Source organism: Ornithorhynchus anatinus, chromosome 8, assembly GCF_004115215.2.
Source record: "Ornithorhynchus anatinus isolate Pmale09 chromosome 8, mOrnAna1.pri.v4, whole genome shotgun sequence".
Lineage (NCBI taxonomy): Eukaryota > Metazoa > Chordata > Mammalia > Monotremata > Ornithorhynchidae > Ornithorhynchus > Ornithorhynchus anatinus.
The window spans coordinates 39,685,975-39,705,186 of record NC_041735.1 but is presented as its reverse complement, the minus strand read 5'-3'; the positions used below and the strand labels follow the sequence as shown (position 1 = coordinate 39,705,186).

The window sequence follows — 19,212 nt, the reverse complement described above, 5'->3', positions numbered from 1 at the left end:
CACTGTGCTCAGTCGGATCGAAATAGTGCTCAGTGGGGTTAAGGGATTGAGAGAGAGGGAGATGGGGAAACAATGAGGAGGAAAAGATCGAAAGAGAAATTGGTGGGAAGAGGGAGGATTAAGATGAAATGAGTGGATAATGATTTTAAAAACATCAAAATATTCTGGTCTACAAGTATCCAACTCCACCACTTGGGTAACAGTGCCAATTTGATGGAATTGAAAAGGCCTCATAAATGCTCCTTTTGTTTAGTTTTCAGAGTCATGCAGAGTGAGGGTTCAAAGTCTGGTTGGAATCAATCAGTGGTATTTATTGAACGCTTCCTGGGTGCAGAACACTGTACTAAGCACTTGAGAGAGTATAATATAACAACGTAACAGACCCAGAAGAGTAGTTGGCAGACACGATCTCTGCCCTCAGGGAATTTACAGTCTATCGGAAGATTTTTTACCATCTAGTGGATCTAGCAGACCTGGCTTTCTTAGTCGGAAGGTTGCCGAAGAGCACATCTACTCCAGCCTGGATCATTTCTCCGGGACTCAGAACAGCGCTCTGTACCCAGTTCAGTAACGGAGTGATTGACTGATTGATTGATTGTGTATGCCGTAATGTGGCTGCAGGAAAAACTCACTCTTGCCCCACTTCAATACTCAGGGAAGGTGGTTTGGGGAGGAAACCGGGCAAACACAATTAGCTCACTGATAGACTTTAATTCCTGGGGTTCTGATTCTGTTGATGAGCCTCTGTCGCAGAAATAGCTCATTTTCACATTTCCTGGGTTCCCTCAGGGGAAAGGAAAGATGGCTGGTTTGGTAGCTGGTGAAAGGAATGGAGCTAGGTTTCCTAAGAAAGCTATGCCAAGGAATGTGGTCTTTTGTTTCCTTATTGCCCACATGCAATATTTAGGGCTTACTGTGTAGCAAAGGGATTATATAATGGATTGGTGGCTTATAAAATGATCCCAAATATCTGTAGGGGCTTTCCCTTCCAACATTCACTATCCTCCAGAGGCCTGATTTAATTTCTCCTCTTGATATTGCCTCGAGATCGAAGCCGTAAGGATTATTAACAATTTTTACCGAGGAGAATACTGGGAGGGGCTGTGAACCGAAGAGCGAAGGTTTCAGCGGCTTTCCCAAGGTGGCAGAGCATGTGGAAATGGGAGCCAGAACCCTGATTCCCAGCCTGGCATAGAAACACCTGCCTGGGAAACTCATAGAAACATAAAACTCCCGGCCCATCCCTCACCTCTAGGGAGGCACTGTTATAACCAACGTGAATCAGATGGTAATCTCTTTTTCAAATCTCTCAGTCGGTCAATTTATTGAATGCTTACTGTATGCCAGGGCACTGTCCTAAGTGCTTGGGAGAGTACAATACAGCAGAGTTGGTTGAACACGATGCCTGCCCACAAGGAGTTTATAATCCCAGCAGTTGGAGAGTCCACAGTTATGAGCCCTTAGAACAGTGCTTTGAACACCGTGAGTGCTCAATAAATACCTCTGATCGATGGATCTTTTGGTAGTCTCATCCAGGGTTTAATCACCTTTAGTGTTGAGGTTTTAAGATGATGTTCCAGCACATTCTCTGTGCTACAATCCCAGCTCACTTCTGAGTGTCTATGGGACACACTGTTTTGGATGACATTCTTTTACGTTACAAATTACTGTTTGAAGTTGGGATTCCTTGTTCCAAAGGACAGCTGTGGTGGTGTTGCAGAGGACCTCTCGGTTCCTTTTATCTCATATTTGGCTAGCTTGATGGTATGGGTGCCATTTTTTGATGTGTTCATTGTGTTAATAACTCGAGTTTGGGTCCTGTGAGCTGATGGTCGGTCCGGTATTTAACTCTCATGACTGCCCTGGTCTAAACTTTCTTCAGATCCCACTGATATAACCTTCAGATTGCCTCTGTTCAAACTTCGGTTGAATCCACAATGCCTTTCTCTTACGGGGGGAGGAGAGTGAATGAGTCCCACGGTAAGCTTGGCACGTTCCCTAGGCAGAAGTTGACCTTGCTATTTAGCTTCCTAATCCCTTGAATTCTGATGGCTTTTATTTGACTTCATAAGGCCAGCTTGAATTTGCTCAAGTTTCAAGAGTATCGCCAAATTCTGAGGAGTCATTTAGTAATTTTGTTGGCTCTTTAAAATGAACTAGGCATTAATTATGAATCTAGTTATGCCGAACTACTAAGTCTCTTGTTTGTTTTTTTGTTGTTCTTGTTGCAGGGTCCTTTCTGTTACTAGCAGTAATATTCGATTTCTGTTTCGTAAGAGGCAAGGAGACCGTGGGCTCACTGATAAGTGAGGGCGAGAATACATATCAATAACAGTAATGTCGATTGAGTGCGTATAGGTGCGGAGCATTGTATTCGATGGAGTTGTCCTTTGGTAGAAGGTGACATTATTGTCGGTGAGATTGCATCTGGAAGTGTGAGAGAGAGAGAGAAAATCACCTACACACTTTGTCCATGAAAATACAGTAGAGTCTTCAGCAAGCGTAGGTGTTGGGTTTCAAGGCTACGGGTTGATGGTCCCTAATTTATTGCTGCTAGGGTTGCTGATAATTTGGGTCTCAAGGCTATGGGTGGCCGGTCGGATGTCGATAAGGTGGATCCTGGCCTTGCCGGTCGCCGCCATTTTCCCGGGTGGGACTCAACACAAACTGATCAGAATACATATTCAGTGACGGTAATACCAATAATAACAATGATGCTGATGGTATTTGTCAAGCACTTGTATACATGAGCAGGGATAAGGCTTGACCACAGTACGGTGAGTAGGTTGGCGTGCAGCCTTGGCTCGATTCCCTTCGGGCGGCTCTCCTGGCAGCACCAACCCCAGAGCCCATCTTGGCGACGGAGCCACGTGTTCATGAAACCAGACTCCCAAGCTATCCTTAGAATGTCGGCGGGATGGGACTGCTGACATGTGCTTTCTGTACTTTGTGACAAGTAATTAAGATCTGTAGACACAACTGGCAATTACAATGAAAGTTCCCAGGAAGCAGCTTAGCTTCTTTTCTTTAAGCCATTATCAGCTTCTCAACACATTTTAGGTTCTGTCTGTCATCTCTCTCCTAGAAACTTTAATCTTCCCGATACAAATATCACACTATCACCAGCAGGGTTAGCCCATCCCTCTCTCTGCCCAGAAAGTGATTTGGGGGTGATTTTTCTCCTCCTCTTTCAAGAGTCCTTGGCAGAGCGGCATCCGTCACTTCCTCTGAAGAGGTGGACACCACCCCTTCCAGGTCTTTCGAGAAAGATCTCCCTTCTCAGTCTTCCCCTCCCGGCCGTTTCTACCGACGGAAATGTGTATATGATGCTGGGGCCAAAACAGTTCACCACTCGGTGGGTGCTGGACTGCCCTCCGGTAACTTGGGCCCTATTTTTTTAGAAAAATGAAAATTGCTTCAGCCATTTCCCCTCAGGCTATTTCAGAAGAGTTGTGGATCCACTGGTTGTCTTTGTATAAAACGTGACTTTGTTTTATAAAAAACACCGAAAGTCCCAGCTCCTCCCTCCTTCCCCGCAGCAGCAGGGCACGAGGAAGAACGGCCCGCCGCTCTCTGGGTGAAAACGGTCTGGGATCCAAGTAAAATGGATCTGCTGGGCCTCGCAGGAACCAGATTCTTTCCTCTGGAGGCAGCAGGCTGGCCCCGCTCACCAAAATGACACAGGGTTTTTTTTTTTCCCTGCTAAAATACCACTAAACTCTCCTCTCCATTCCCATAAATAAGAGCTTTCACATTCTAAATGATTTGGATAGTCTTATGAAAAATATTTCCCTTCTAGGCCCCTCTGTGGATGTGTTAAATGGAACAGGAAACCTAACTTTCCTCATCGGAACCTGTGAGAATTAGGGAAGGTAGGGAACGGAAGCCAGTCTCCCACGGCGAAATTAAGTGAGGAGGCTGGGATAAGTGGGGTGTCTGGGAGAAAAGTTCATAATAAGTGCTCAATAAATGTGATTGATTGATTGAGAGGCTCCATCCCCAGGACTTAGTAGTAGTAGTAGTAATTGGTATTTGTTATGCGCTCACTATGTGCCGAGCACTGTTCTAAGCGCTGGGGTAGACACAGGGGAATCAGGTGGTCCCACGTGGGGCTCACAGTCTTAATCCCCATTTTACAGATGAGGTAACTGAGGAACAGAGAAGTTAAGTGACTTGCCCACAGTCACACAGCTGACAAGTGGCGGAGCTGGGATTTGAACTCATGACCTCTGACTCCAAAGCCCGTGCTCTTTCCACTGAGCCACGCTGCTTCTCTTGAGGCTTCAGGGTTCACGAGGTCTTGCAGATCCAAGACTACATTTTCCCTTGCGGTGTAACCTTAAGGACGTTTTGAAAGGACATTTAGTCCTACTTGCAAGGATCGATTTGGGCCCCCAAATCCTGTTTTCTATTTCTTCCCTTTGTCTTTGTGGAACCAGTTCTTTAAGCAGCGTGGCCCAGTGGCTAGAGCACAGGCCTAGGAGTCAGAAGGACCTGGGTTTGAATTCTTGCTCCACCTTGGGCAAGTTGTAGACCTTGGGCAAATCACTTCACTTCTCTGTGCCTCAGTTACCTCATCTGTAAACTGGGGATTAATGCCGTGAGCCCCATGTGGGACATGGACTGTATCCAACCCGTTAAGTTGGATCTACCCCAGGACTTAGTATAATGCATGGCACATAGTAAGCACTTAATAAATACCAATTTTTTAAGAAAAAAAGAAACCTCTTCCCAAGAGTCTAGCATCGGGACCTGCTTCAGAGAGCAGGGCCATGGAGCTCTGGAGGCTTCTCTTGAACAGTAGCTGAGAAATTTAGGGGCTCAATCAGAGCAGTCCTTTGAGGTATTAGTCGTAGCAATAATAATAATAATGATAATAATAATATTAATTATGCACCGTTCTAAGCACAGGGGTAGACACAAGGTCATCAGGGTGTCCCACGTGGGGCTCACAGTCTTAGTCCCCCTTTTACAGATGAGGTCACTGAGGCACCGAGAAGTTGTGACTTGCCAAAGTCACCCAGCGGACAAGTGGCGGAGCCGGGATTCGAACGCACCATCTCTGACTCCCGAGCCCGGGCTCTTTCCACTGAGCCACGCTGCTTCTCTAATACTATTTATTGATCACTGACTGGGGGCAGTGCACTGCACTGAAATGTTTGGAAAGTACAAAACAAGCCCGTGACTCAGTCCCCGCTCACCAGCTTGCACTCTAACAAGGGAGAGAGAGGCATGAAAATACGTAGTCAAAGGAAGATTTCGAGTGGATAATTGGATAGCATGTTTAAGTGCTCAGCGTGGGCATAAGAGGCCTCTGTTCTGCAAGCTCCTGGTAGACAGGGATTGGGTCAGCTCTGAAGTGTAATTTCTCAAATGCTTACTACAGGACTACGCATTCAGTAAGCGCTCAATAAATGCCATCGATGGATTGATAAGACCGGGCCCTTTCCCGGGGACTGAGGTTTCGGATTAGTTCTCTCACAGAGGTTATCGGCGTGTGGTCATTCTGGATGGGAACAGGACCCGTGTTCATGTCAAAACAAGCCATCTGGACTTCACTCCACTTCACACGATGGGCTTGACAAGCCCGAGGATACGCAGTCGGTGCTGACCAGCCCTGCTGACTTCCATCCCGAAGTGGAAGCGCTGTCCTTGTTTTCCTTTCTTTCCCTTTCAGGGAGACAGACAGCTTTGCCAAGTGGAGCAATTTCACTGAACTGTAAATAGAAGATGCTTGAAAGCTTGTCATATCATCTCCCGATCCGGGACAAGTGAGAAGCGTTCTGGGCTCTGCGGGTCATTCTCTCTAGTCTCACACCCCCAGACACACACAAGCGGCTTAGCTTTGACCTTGTCATTCAGTCCATAGGCTGGGAAATCGAGCTTCCTTTAAATTCCTTCTCGCTTGCGTGCGGGGCTGTCGAAAGGGGAGCGGAGAGAGAGAGTCAGGAAGGAGGAGAAGGGTGGAGGGACTTGAGTTTCCGTACGTTCACCTTCGTGTGTCGCCAGCGGCCGACGGATTGAACTTAGCTCATCATCGCGAACCCTTGCCGTTCGGAGAAGCGGGAGAAAGCGTTCTACCGGGCACCTGAGGCTTTTTTTGTGCCCAGAGGCCCGGTGAGGAGGTGGCTAGGCACGCATTGCATTCTGCGTTCCCCGGCTTCTGCCCAGCATTCAGCGGTGCTCACCGGATGGGTGAAAGGCATGGCCCGGCAAAGGCCGGGCCGGGGTGGAGGCTGCCCGGGGTGGGCAGGAGGTCTCTAGGAGTTCAGCTTCACAGTCTGGGGCTCGTCAGGGCAGGGAGGACTTTCGGAACTACCCGCCGGTCATGTGAGATTGGTACCTTTTCCAGGCAGCGACACAAAAAGAGAAGTCAAACCGATTCTGTACTCCCCCGGTTCGTAGGGGCCGAGGATGCTGCCGTGATGACCTGTGGCCCTGAGGGGGAGGCCAGATCGTTTTGTATTCATCCCTTGGGGAGCCTGGGGTCTCCAGTGCAGCCCTGCCCCGGGGGCAGAAAGCAACAGCCCTCAATGTGGCCCCTTCCCAACCCCACTTCGCTGCAGTTGGATATTTTGTGCTCTCCAGCAGGCCCTGAATAAGGTTCGCTGGTGAGGCCGAGGAGGAGGGAGGCCCCTTAAACGTTACTGCTCAGACTGTAATGTTTTCCTGCAGTTGCCGTCTCCCAAAGCAGCAGTACCATTTAAGCAGCTCCCAAGTTCAGTGCATCGGCATCATTGTGTTGTAATGGGGAAACTTACGGCAGTGGAATCAGACTAAATACATCGACCGCTCTGTCGTAGTCACAAGGGCTGTAGGAGGCTGCTTTGATGATGCTATTCAGGCTACTCGGAATTAGCCTGGGAAGGTTTGTTGGAAGGGGTGGGATTTTAATAAGCTCGTTGTGGGCAGGGAACATGTCTACCAAGTGGGTTTTTTTTGTTTTTAATGGTATTTGTTGTATTTGTTAATGGTATTGTAGTAATAATAGTAATGTTGGTATTTATTAAGCGCTTACTATGTGCCAAATACTGTTCTAAGCACTGGGGTAGATACAGGATAATCAGGTTGTCCCACGTGAGGCTCACAGTCTCAATCCCCATTTTACAGCTGAGGTCACTGAGGCACAAAGAAGTTAAGCAACTTGCCCCAAGTCACACAGCTGACTTTGGGCCTTGGAACCTCTCTACTTGCTTGGCCTAGCTGTGGTCGTGAAGATGGAGACTTTCTGGACCTTTGGACTGGAATTAGGTGCTGTTTAACTCATCGGATTTAAGGTGGTACTGAGTTTGGGCCTCTGTGTTCCTTGCTGGTTTCATCACTAGAGGACTGTGTCATGGGCCTAAAACAAGGCGGGCAGAGAGGATGGGTGGGAAGGAACAGAAAGGTTGCAGTCAAATGAAGGAGGGGATTTGAGTGTAGAGTGTTTGTTCTCACCCCTTTCCGTTTTCCTTTTTCAATTTATTTATTTTCACTTCTCACGTAACATGGGGATTACATTCCCAAGCAACTCCATGTGAAGGAAAGCGCATGTTCCCTAATGCCCCTCTAGATTGTAAATTCCTTGAGAGCAGGAATCCGGTATACTAATTCTTTAATAGTCTCTCGGGCGCTTCATTCAGTGTTTCACGCAACACAGTAGGTGTTCAGTAAATGCTACTGACTGGCTTTAATTCCTTTACAGCATTCTATCCAAAACTCACAGTGGTAGCACGAGGTGAAAAAGAAAGGAGCAGGCTCCATGTGGGTTCAGTTGTAGGTCTGTCTTATTTCCGTAGCTCGTGTTTCCAGGAGGAACCATCCATCCGTATGGTGACCAGTTGTCACGGTCCAGCTGGGACAATCCTGAATGGTCTTGGACAATTTGAGAAGAGCAGAGCTCCGCCCCAGACGCAGAATTCTCCCCGGTAAGCTCGTCACCCTCCTGTTTCCGACCCTCGGTTACTGTTGGTCACTTTAGATGCTTACCCTGCTTTGTTCAGGTTGGCGCAAGTCCAGGGGAGGTTGAGTTTTGGTCCCACAGAATTCTGGGATTCAAAAGTCTGGATTTCCCAGAGGGCTGAAGGATTCCCCCCTCACCCGGCAGGCCAGCCTAAATCCCTGCCTCTAAAGCTCCCTTGCCTTTTCTGAACTAAGCAATGTAGCCAGATTTAAATCATTGGCTCTCTCTAGGCTAAGGATTGCATTTGTTTGGATTAATCTTCCCCGTCTGACTGGGACCAGACCTCTCAGTATTCATAAAGGGAGGAAACCCCTGAGTGACGGGGTATATTGCCAGGGTTTGAAGGTGTGCCTGAGAGCAGGATAATGAAATGAGTGATGGGGGGGGCCCACCGCCAGAAAGAAATGGCATCCTTTAATCCCACCCTGTTATTCCTTTTGAGTGGGGCCACAAAGAATAGTAGTCTCAGTTCCTCCCCTAATTGGTGAAGTCAGAGCAGGATTTTGGCATTTAGACTTGTTACATTTTAATGAATAGGATGAAAAATTAAAGAGGTCCTGACTCTAGTGGCAGTACCCCACACTGCTAAAAAGTGAGAGAAACAATAGCAAAGCGTTAGAGCAGGATGACTTTGAAGGGGAAATCGAGTTGCTTCCCTCCATTAGGTAGAAAATAAGACATTTCTGTATTTAGGTGCAGTGCAGAGTCTGAGCCTTTATACAGAGGAAACTGACCCATCAGCCCCCTCTCCTCTAATTAGGATCAGAAATCTTCCCCCCTTTATTGCCTTACCCATCTCAATCCATCCCACTCCATCACTGAGATTAGTATGAAGTGATGCGTCGGCTAGAAGAGAAACAGGATGCAGTGGCTTGGAGAGGTTACCAGTCATTCGCAGGGACTAACAACTGACCTCAAGGCAAAACCATCACTTGCCTCTCAGGGTCCCTGGCCCCGGGTGGCTTTTCCAAGGCCCGGCTCTCTCCCTTCCTCCTATTTTTCTCCTTCTCCTCTGTGCACGTTTCCCCCGGGGACCCCTGAATTGGTGGGTACCGAGGGAGCCGCAAGTGGCCCGATTAGCGAGTCGAAAGCATCAAACTTAGAATGGCATCATAGTGTTGGGAGTGACCTCAACGGCTCATCTGCCTTCCAAAATGAGGAGCGTCTCTTTCCTTAAACTACTTGCAACTGCTCCTGCTTTACCCTAAGCTCGCTTTCTCTCATTCGACCCTCAGTGGACATGAGTAACATCCTTCCTCTGGACTCCCATCGTATGCTTAAAGACAGCAGTTCACCCTTAAGCATTTTTGCTCTAGGTTAAACAACTTCTGGCATAAATCACTATTAAGAAGAAAACATTGAAAATGGATAAGGAGACTTGGTTGCAGTGAATGCTAAAGAATCCAGAAATCTGGGGCCTGGACATCTCTAGTTTTAAAAAACACTTCTGGATTCTTTCGCGTGCCCTATTTCTCTCACACTCACACTCTCACAGCTCTCTTTCGCTGACAAAATCATTTTACTCTGTCAGGAAGTTTTCTCTTCCCAGGTGGGCAGAAGGCGGGGCCGGGTTTGGCTCTCTGAGAACACCAGTGTGGCTGATTTACCTGCTTGTTTGTGACTGCGGACGGCTCACTCATCCCAGAATTAAAATTTAGTTGTTCAGTCCAGGTCCATTTGCCTTCCTCTGCACATCCCAAACCTCACCTCCGAGGTCCCCAAGAGCCCGCACTCCAGCCTTTCTACTCCCTTCCTGTCCTTGTCTGTGTCATTCTCTCTGCTGTTTTACAGTTTAGAAGAAATTCCTGTTCAGGGAGATGTCATTCTCGCCACTGGGGCGACATTGCTTTTGAATGACCTGAATGGGAGCTCTGGGTTATTTTTTTGGAGCCAGCAATCGAGAAAGCTGAACTGAAAGGATGTAAACATCCAAAGTCTAAAATTCTCCCAACAAGGCAGCATGTAGGATGAAAGTCAATATTTCACCTATCCCATGTTTGTTTAGTTTGCAGTTTCTTTATAATAATAATAATAATGTTGGTATTTGTTAAGCGCTATGTGCCAAGCACTGTTCTAAGCGTTGGGGTAGATACAAGGTCATCAGGTTGTCCCACGTAAGTCTGACAGTCTTCATCCCTGTTTTACAGAAGAGGTAACTGAGGGACAGAGAAGTTAAGTGACTTGCCCAATGTGACACAGCTGACAAGCGGCAGAGCAGGGATTAGAACCCATGACCTCTGACTCCCAAGCCTGGGCTCTTTCCACTGAGCCACGCTGCTTCTCAAAATTATTGGTGGTCCCAGCTTTTGTGGAGTAACACACTCTTAGAGTGAGTAAATCCTGGACCTTTCCGGTTCTCACGACCACCTGCTTCAGTTATCTTGAAGCAGGGGAAGCAGTTCTGTGGGAAGGAAGGACCCTTGAAGACTCTTGATAGGTGTTTAAGAGCTACAGGATCATAGAGCATATTTAGCATCAGTAACTGGGAAAATTATATCTTTACAATTCACTTACAATTTACAATTCCAGAATCACTCGGTTTGCTTCGGAACCAATACGAAAAGCATCTAGCCAATGATATCTTCTCTGGTTATTTCAGATAAAAGACCACGTTTACTGGCCCCACAGCTTGATTGAAAAAGGGAGCGCGTCTTTTTGCCATCTTCGGTGAAAGCCCTGCGTAATGAAGGTATTTAACATCATTTTGCGATGACCCAGCGGGTGTAACTCTGAATGATACTATATGCGGTATTTGTTTAGCACACACCGTGTTCCAGGCACTGTGCAAAGCGCTGGGGTAGATGCAGTGCCGTCAGATCGGACAGTCTAAGGGGTAGGGAGAACAGGAATTTAGCCCCCATTTTACAAAGGAACTGAAACACAAAGAAGTGACTTGGCCAAGGTCACACAGCAGGTAAGTGGCAGAGCCGGGATTAGAGTTCAGGTCTCTAGGTTCCCAGGTTTGTGCTCTTTCCACTAAACTCCACTTACATACCATTTTTAAAAAAAAATCCTCTACTTAACTCCCCTTTTCCTGTGCCTGCCAGGGAGGTGGAGTCACCAGGGAGGGTTTGAGCCATCTGTCTTACCTACTGGCTGCTGAATACTGAATTATAGGTGGCAAATGGACCTAGTGCCATAAAATGTAGATCAGTCTGTGGAAAGGGGCGTTACATCTCAGTTGAGGGCAGCCAGGATAGCAGTATATATTTCCTTGTAGTTGATAGCCACCATTAATGTCACAGTAGCTTTTGCCCTTTAACACTGTCTCTAGGAAAAAGAACCATAGACTACGGAATGAGCCTTTCCTTTACCTCTCCTGGCAAAAGCGATTCCCGGATTTTAGCCAGTCCTGCTCCCGCTTTCATTCTGCCGAGGAGCAGCAGTGGTGAGCTTTGAGGATTCTCTGCAAGTCACTAAGTTCTCCAGTTATTTTCAAAACCTGCAAATTAGTTGGTAGGGAATAGTATCTTGATTTAATAAAATGATTTAGCAGATATTTGAAGTGTCCCAAGATAACAAAAAGTACATCATCTCCTGAAGAACAAGGGCCTGTACTTTATGTCTGGGCCCCTCCCTTAAATAGGATGGGTTTGCATGGACCCGGTACCCACTATACTGCATACAGTGTTTTGGTTTTATTCCTTGGTAAAAAAAAAAAAAAAAAAGAAAAACAAATCCTAACGGAGAAAATTGGCATAATGAGGAGAGGAGAACAGAGAAAAAGAATCTAGAGAGGGGAGATAGGATTCAGAAAAAACAAACATGTAGGAGGAGCAGTCCTAGGAAAAGGCCTAGAATGAGTACTTTAAAAATGGCAAAGCAGGCTCAGAATATCCCGCCCTGTATTTTGATTCTAGTGGACAGATAAGAAACCAAGGTGATAAATGAGCATGGTCAAGCATCGCGGCGGCCCATCAGCTTTCTCCATCTCCCATGTCAACTCTCTTGACCTGTTACACTTCAGCTGTCATTCACGATGCTCCAGAGCTCACCTTCTTGGTACTGGGCTTTGCTGTGAACTTTCCCGCCTCTGGGCTCACGCTACACTCCCTGCCTAAAATTCCCTCCCTTCTTCAAAGTTCAGCTGCCAAGAAGGTTTCTGACCCCCAAAGTCACTGGATTGCCCTTACACGTACATGTATTCTCTTCCTCCCAAATTTTAGACGCCCGAGCGAGGAGATAACGGGAAGGGGAAGAAACGTAGGAGCATATGGAGTTTGTGGGACAATTAGAGGTCTCCTTCTCAAGCCTGCAAAAGTGAATATGCTGCAATAACTAAGTAAAATTTCTGTGTTCGAAGACTGGTTTTGTAGTTAAATAGGGGCACTCAAAAGATGATACTCAAAGTCCCAGGTGTAAAAATCCAGTGATCTTTACGCCTGTGCAATATTTAACTTGAAATCTGCTAGTACTGAGAAGCAGTGTTGCCTAGTAGAAAGAGCACACGCCTGGGGCTGGGAGTCTGGAGAACGGGGTTGCCTGCCGTGTGACCCTTGGCAAGTCACTTTGCTTCTTTATGCCCCAGTTTCCTCACCTTAAAATTAGGAATCAGAGATCTGTTCTCTTTTCCCCTCAGACTCTGAGCGGCCCCCGGGGAACAGAGCCTGCCTGTGATCCGTCAATCTTGTATCTGCACAGTGCCAGGTGCGGTGTGGGGCACCTCGTAAGCACTTGCGTGAATCTGCAAAAGCATGCATAGATTGAGATACTTGAGATCTGTACCGCTTGCTTAGAAGTCACACAGTATCAATTTCCTTACCACAGCACGCCTTACGGACAGATCCCATAATAGTTTGAATCTGATAATGAGGAACCCGTTTTTAAACCAACACCTGACCCGATGATGGGGCGGGGGGCGGGTCCCTGCCGATGAGTCTCCGTACTCAGGACCGTGGCTGGAGGAAGCGATTAGGGTGGCGGTGGTCCGTGCGGCTGCCTACTCTCTTGGGTGAGTATGCGGGCGAGAGTGCGGCACACATCCCAGCTGCCCACTCCGATCTTTGCCACCGTGTTAACTGCTGCCTTTCCCACACGTTCCCCTACTTGCAGAGCCAGGACTGGAACCCAGTTTCACCCCATCCCCACAGAGTGGATGGCAGGGCTACGCAGTTTTCCTGTCGTGGATGAAATGAGGAGCTGGAGAGGAGGGATCCAGAGGTGGCCATAAAACATCTAAACACAGAGGTTGCATTCTTAGAAAAGATCACAGAATCGGAAAACGTGGCACAAGAGTCTGGATCCTTTCCGTCAGTTCTACACATAAACAAGAGCAGTACACCGGATACTTAGAAATGGATGTTAAGGATCATTTGTAATATACAAGTGCTTCTCTTGTCTTTCTGCTTCTGTGTGTGGAGGTCCAGAATGCCAAACTTAGTTTGCCTTCCTCCCATGAAATTGGTGCTACAGCTCTCACGATATTTACTCTTATCCTTGTTGTTTTTTTTGTTTGCTTTTCATTCAGTAGTATTATTGAGCGCTTACTATGTGCAGAGCACTGTACTAAGCGCTTGGAATGCTTTTGCTGTACCTTTCCTTGTGGGTTTCTCTAACTCCTCCCTTCTTATTCTTAGACTGTGAGTCCCACTGAAGGCCAGAGGCGGTGTCTGATTGTCATCTGTGGACTTGCTCCCAGAGCTTAGTACATTACTTTGTGCATCATAGAAAAATAAGTAGTCTTATTACTCTTACCTCTCTGGACCATCTATCTCCTTATGCCCGAGCAGAGTAGAACGCAGGAAATACTCTGATCTTTCCCTCTGGCTGGCCTACCTTCCGCGTGCAGAGAAAGAGCTCTCGCTTGTCTCCTTTGGGCCCAAAACAATGCGTGAAGGAGGTCACGTGGAAGACAGAGTAAGTAAATGTTTCAGGAAATTTTGGCAAGAAAATCCTTTATTTTTTAAAAGCTATTTTGGGCTAATCTCTCGTTTAGGGGAGGAAAAACAATGTAGGAAGGAATTCAAATTAATCAAATGGCATTTACTTACAAAAACACTTTAAATGAACTCAGTCTTTGGGATTGAGACAGCTGAAGCTGAAAAAAATGTACAGTTAGCCTGCAAATCGTTTTCATTTAACCTGCCGAAAACAGCTCCACTTAGTCCGATGATCTAAAACCGAAAATCTGGATCCCAGATGAAGACGGTCCTGGTGGGTAGCTTAGATCATCGCTAAAGGAGAATGCGGAGCTCCCGGCTTATCCTTGTTCCTTTATTATAGAGTCCCTGGAAATACCCGAGAGCGAACCATTAGGCAAACGTGAGAGATGGATCACCGGGCTCAATTATGTCTTCGTCGAACAGGTCCTCTGGAAGTTCCTCTTCGTCGCCATCGGGAAAATAGGTAGGGAATGGCAGATGTTTAAGCTTGTCTCTGTATGTCGGTAGCTTGGTATCCCTGATCTAGGAAGGAAGGAAATGAATACAATCACTGGCCTGGATTTGTAGGGTAACAAAAGCTGAACTCCGAATGGAGTAAAAGGTGGTGATTGGCCAATGTCCTTCTTTCTTCCCCACCTCCGACCTTGAGTCCATCATTGAAAAGCAGCCTCCTCTCCCCTGGCTCTCATCTTTAGCTCTTGGGTAGAGTGTCCTAAAAATAGACTCCATGAAAGGCTACGGTATTTTTTTTTAATGGTATCTGTAAAGTGCTTACCGTTTGCTAGGCACCGTACTAAGCGCTGGGGGAGATACAAGATAGCTTGGACACAGTCTATGTCCCATGTGAGACTCACAGTCTTAATCCTCATTTTTACAGATGAGGTAACCGAGGCTCAGGGAAGTTAAGTGCTTTGCCGAAGGTCACGTAGCAGACAAGTGGTGGAACTGGGATTAAACCCCAGGTCTGTGCTCTACCCACTAAGCCATGCTGGTACATTAACATTTCTGCAACAACCTTTACAGCTTAGAATTTTTCATCATCTTTTCCCACGACAATAATAATCATCATAATTATTACGGTGCTTATTAAGCTCTTAGTATGTGTCAGGCACTTTTCTACGCACTGGGGCTCACACATTCCCATTTTTTACAGATGAGGTAACTGAGGCACAGGGAAGTTAACTGAGTTGCCCCAAGTCACACAGCGGACATGTGGCGGAGATGGGATTAGAACCCTGGTCCTTCTGACTCCCAAGCCTGTGCTCTATCCACTGAGCCACACTGCTTCTCAACTTTCATTCCTCTCTTCTCCGGTCTCCATCCCAGCCCTTTCCGAGGAGGCAATGGGCAGCCAGGTGCAGGAACCCTGGAAGTTGAGGAACAAATGCCTCAGCTTGGAGGGGTGTGGAGAAGGGGGTCCTTTAAACATGCTGCATGTAGGAATCTCTTCCACACTCAGAAATGATGACCCTGCGCTGACCAGGGTCGCTCTCCTCATCTCTCTCTTCGTCGTTTCAACACTTCTCCACAAATATAAAGCTCCTCCCCGCCCCACTCTATCGGCTACTTCCCAAGGCAGACATCTTGCTGTGCTTTTGTTAAACGAAGGGACTCTTTTTCCCCCAGAAGCCAACTGAAAGGCGGTCTGAGATATCCCCTTCAAGAAACAGGCCCGTATCCCCAGATTAAAAATAGATTCAATTGATCCTACATTTGAAAACTACACTTTCCCCTCTCAAATTTGTTTCCTATGATTAGGATTTGATTTCAAATCAGAGGGTAGACTAGATCTTCCAGTATCGTGTATATAAATGTCATTATATGGGAACTTTGAATAGCCTTAGCACATTCAAGAACTATCCAAGCTACTCGATAATTCATAGAATGAAGGCGTAGCGAATTATTGGTACGGCCCCAAATTGGTTTGCTTTATTTAGGGGAAAATTCCCCATTCCTCTTTAGCATCTGACTCATTCCCTAACTCATTCAGAGGAATATATTTTTTTTAAATTACATGTAATTATACACATACACAGCAAAATAAGGCACAGTCATTTTGGCAATAAGAAAATGAATAATTTAGTTGAAATAAGTGCACAGCTGCCGGGAATGACAGCAAAACAGATCTATATTTACACTCTCATTAAAATTGTTCGTGAAATTACAAAGTTAGCAACACTGGAGAAAATAAACTGTATTAACTGTATTCCATCCACAAAAATACTAAGGGGATAAACTCACTTTCCTTCACGGGAAGCTCTACACTTTGTGGGGTATCTGGGATGTTTTGGGGCTCGAAGTGATCATCCCTTGAATGCTCTTAACACTTTTCTCCAGATGTCTGGTTCCTAAATACAACTCTCCTCGGAAGCTAAAGAATAAGATGAGAACCGGTCAAATCTGGAAAGAAAATGCCACCAGGTACTAAGAAATTTTCATCAAAACAGGTGTGTTATTTTTAGCCTAAGGAATTACTACTGTGCTGGGGCAATCAGAGTTTTATATTCTCTCCCCTTCACCACCCAAGTTGTTTTGCTGTTGCCTTTCACCCACCTTGCATTCAATGTGTGTCCCTGGGAGAAAACACTCCCAGTCTTGCTCCCTTCTGTGCTTACCAAGTTGCGCAAAGCTCTTTCAACAAAGCTAAAACTGGATCGAAAATATTCCCGAACCAAAGCGAGTTGACCCTCACCCGCAAACACTTAAATGTTCAGTTCTTTGTAGAACTACAAAACCTTATACAAAAATGAACGGAACCACGATTGACAGCTTTACCTGATCAAGGGGGCAACAAAAGGGGGAAAACACCTCCTTCCTGAAAGGGGCTTTTTTGTATTTATCATCCGTTTCTCGACACTCTTCTAAAAGTGATATATTTCTACTATGAAGTTTGCTTTGGGGGTCACTGCAGATGCGAGTTCTTATTAACAGCACAGCTGGGTTGACAGGCTGCGGGGGTCACTTGTCCAATACTAGAGTCAGAGTGACATAAGGGATCGTGCGGGTTAGTTCGGGCTATCCCCTCCTAGTACTCTGCCAAGGGGGCACCGTCACTGTTGGGTTTTTAGGACGGAGGATTCAAAAATTACACGTGGTGATGAGAAGGGAGCCGACTACTTCGCGACAATTATCTGCCTGGTGGCCTCCTCTGACTCTCTGCTCAGAGTTGATGATGGACACGCCGGTATTCGGGCAGTCTCCTGATAGTGCAGCTGACCCAGAAAAGAAAAACGACCCATAGAGGGGAAGGAAACTTCAGTGAGACAGCTGAGGAAACAATGTAGAAGATTTGAAAAATCCTGTGTGGGCTGAAAAATTTGATGCAATTTTCCACCAGTGATTCCTATCTGAGCTGTAAATAAAATTCTGAGCTTTGCTTCCCACCGAAATACTAACTTACTTATTTCTCCCTCTTCTCCCCTCCCCCCGTTTATCAAGCTGAATTAAAGGCATCTCATTTTACGGACTTGGGCTAAGGATGTTCAATCCCCTGGCTTTCTCCACACAGATGCACTTGCTATTATGATAGTGGACTTGAGGTATGATTTTTCTTCTCAATGACTAATTACCATGCTCTTGGCTGCCAGAAAACAAATTTAAAAATCAATGTTCTTCTTAGCAAAACAGCAATCGTACTGAGGTCTCCTATTCGGTTAACTCTAAAACCTGATCGCTATCCCACAAGAGCAGAGCTGAAATGAGATTTCAAGAAGACATTTTAAAACAATTCGGGCTCTCCCTCCGACTTACCGCGTGAGCCCTGATGAACTCGTATGTGCCCCAGCACTTTCTTGGCTCACAGAAAGCACTTAAATGCCACTGTTACTTACTATCGCCTAGCGACTGTAAGCTCCTTCTGGGCAGGGAACTTGCCCGCCGACTCTGTTGTGCCGCACTCTCCTAAGTGTTAATTACAGTCTCGCCTTGGGCTCCCGAACCATCCGAGGACGGACACGGAAATGATGCCACTGAGGTTGAGGGAGCAGACGGCAGCGATAGAGCGTAGAACCGGGCTTCTGGCTGTCGTCCCCAGAGGTTTCACCTCATCAGGGAGCTCAGGCAATAGCAATGGAAAAAAACACCTTCAATCAGATACCTCTCACTGCACTAATTTACTTTCTCTTCATTATATCAAGCGTAAACTAGGAGAGGGCTTAGCTGAGGAGGACATTTCAGAGGCCACAGCAAATATGCCCCATTTAGCGATAAAACTCACCTAATTTAAATGCATTTTCCTTCACGTGTCTAGGCGTATATATTTAACAACATACACTGCCTCCCGAATTCGATGTACGCGGCAACCTTCTGAGCCCTAGGCAACAGCTGCCCTGGCGTTTTTTTTCCCCCTTCACCTGCATTTCTAGGCAAAAGAAACTTGGTTTAAATGTTGAAATCTTTTTTTTTAAAAAAAGCCTGATTGTAACTACAAAGAAAAACATGAAGAGGCTCATCTGCATGCTTTTCATCGGTTGACAATGTAACAAATGCAAAGAATGCAGAGGATGCGACTGTTGGAAGAACAAAAACTAAACTTACGACGACATCTCCACTCTATACAATGGAGGTCAAAAGGAAAATGGGGTTTGATCCATGGGACTGTGTACTGGGGAGCCTTCCACAAGACTGTTAAACTCCCTTGAAGACAGGGATCATGTCTACCAAAACCCCAAAGTACCAAGCTCTCCCACATGCTTAGTTCAGTTTTTTACCCACATTAAGCACTCAATAAATACTAGATTGCTTCACGTGTGTATTTATATGTAGATATGTAGATAAAAATCAATCAGTGGTGTTTATTGAGCATTTACTCAGCTCTATATAAAGAGTTGGTCCCCTGCCTGCAATATCTATGTATATATGAAAATATATATATTATTAAAAAAGCAGTATGGCCTAGTGGAAAGAACACAGGCCTGGGTCCTAATACGGGCTCCGCCATTTACTTTCTCTGGGCCTCAGTGACCTCATCTGTAAAACGGGGCTTAAAGCTGTGAGCCCCATGTGGGACAGGGACTAAGTTCAACTTGGTATCTACCCCAGCACTTAGTATCGTGCCCGGCATATTGTGAGGACTTAACAAATACCATTAAAAAAATGAAGCCCAACTCTTCCAGGGCCTAAAATTACTTCTTAGTAAGGCTCTTAGCGGGGAAAATTAAGTCTAGGGGGCCATTTGCTGTTTTACACTGCAGTTCTAAGCAGTCCCCGACTGGTCCGAGAGTCAATATTCCTCCCAGAGTACCTCGCTTAATCATCGGGCTAAATATACCGAATGGATAATCTCCAAAGTTCTCCCTGGGCAAGCGGTGTTGGATCTCTGGGCGCTACTGCTGCTGTGGACACCTGCTCCTCTATGTGAGGAAAGGGGGCCATTTTGGACAGAGGACG

At 46.3% G+C, this 19,212-nt stretch overlaps 1 protein-coding gene and 1 long non-coding RNA gene across 4 annotated transcripts in view; one reads left to right on the top strand and one right to left on the bottom strand.

Annotated features, from left to right (window-relative positions):
• Positions 1–13,810: 13,810 nt before the first annotated feature.
• Positions 13,811–19,212, bottom strand: part of MRPL3 (mitochondrial ribosomal protein L3) — a 45,325-nt gene continuing 39,923 nt past the window's right edge. Inside the window, exons 10-11 of one of the 3 annotated variants that reach the window (XR_003761516.2) lie at positions 16,066–16,195; positions 14,259–14,346 (exon numbers count right to left, since the gene is read on the bottom strand). Coding sequence is in view for 2 of the 3 variants with exons in the window: in XM_029070655.2 (XP_028926488.1) it covers positions 14,194–14,346 (153 nt within the window). In the remaining variant the exon portion in view is untranslated. Of the gene's footprint in view, positions 14,347–16,065; positions 16,196–18,167; positions 18,185–19,212 lie in introns of those variants that run through there. The other 2 variants (XM_029070655.2, XM_029070656.2) reach the window with 2 other exon arrangements.
• Positions 16,189–18,712, top strand: LOC120638583. Its single transcript, XR_005660309.1, has 3 exons — positions 16,189–16,271; positions 17,263–17,363; positions 18,237–18,712. It is a non-coding gene; the product is annotated as an uncharacterized LOC120638583 (long non-coding RNA).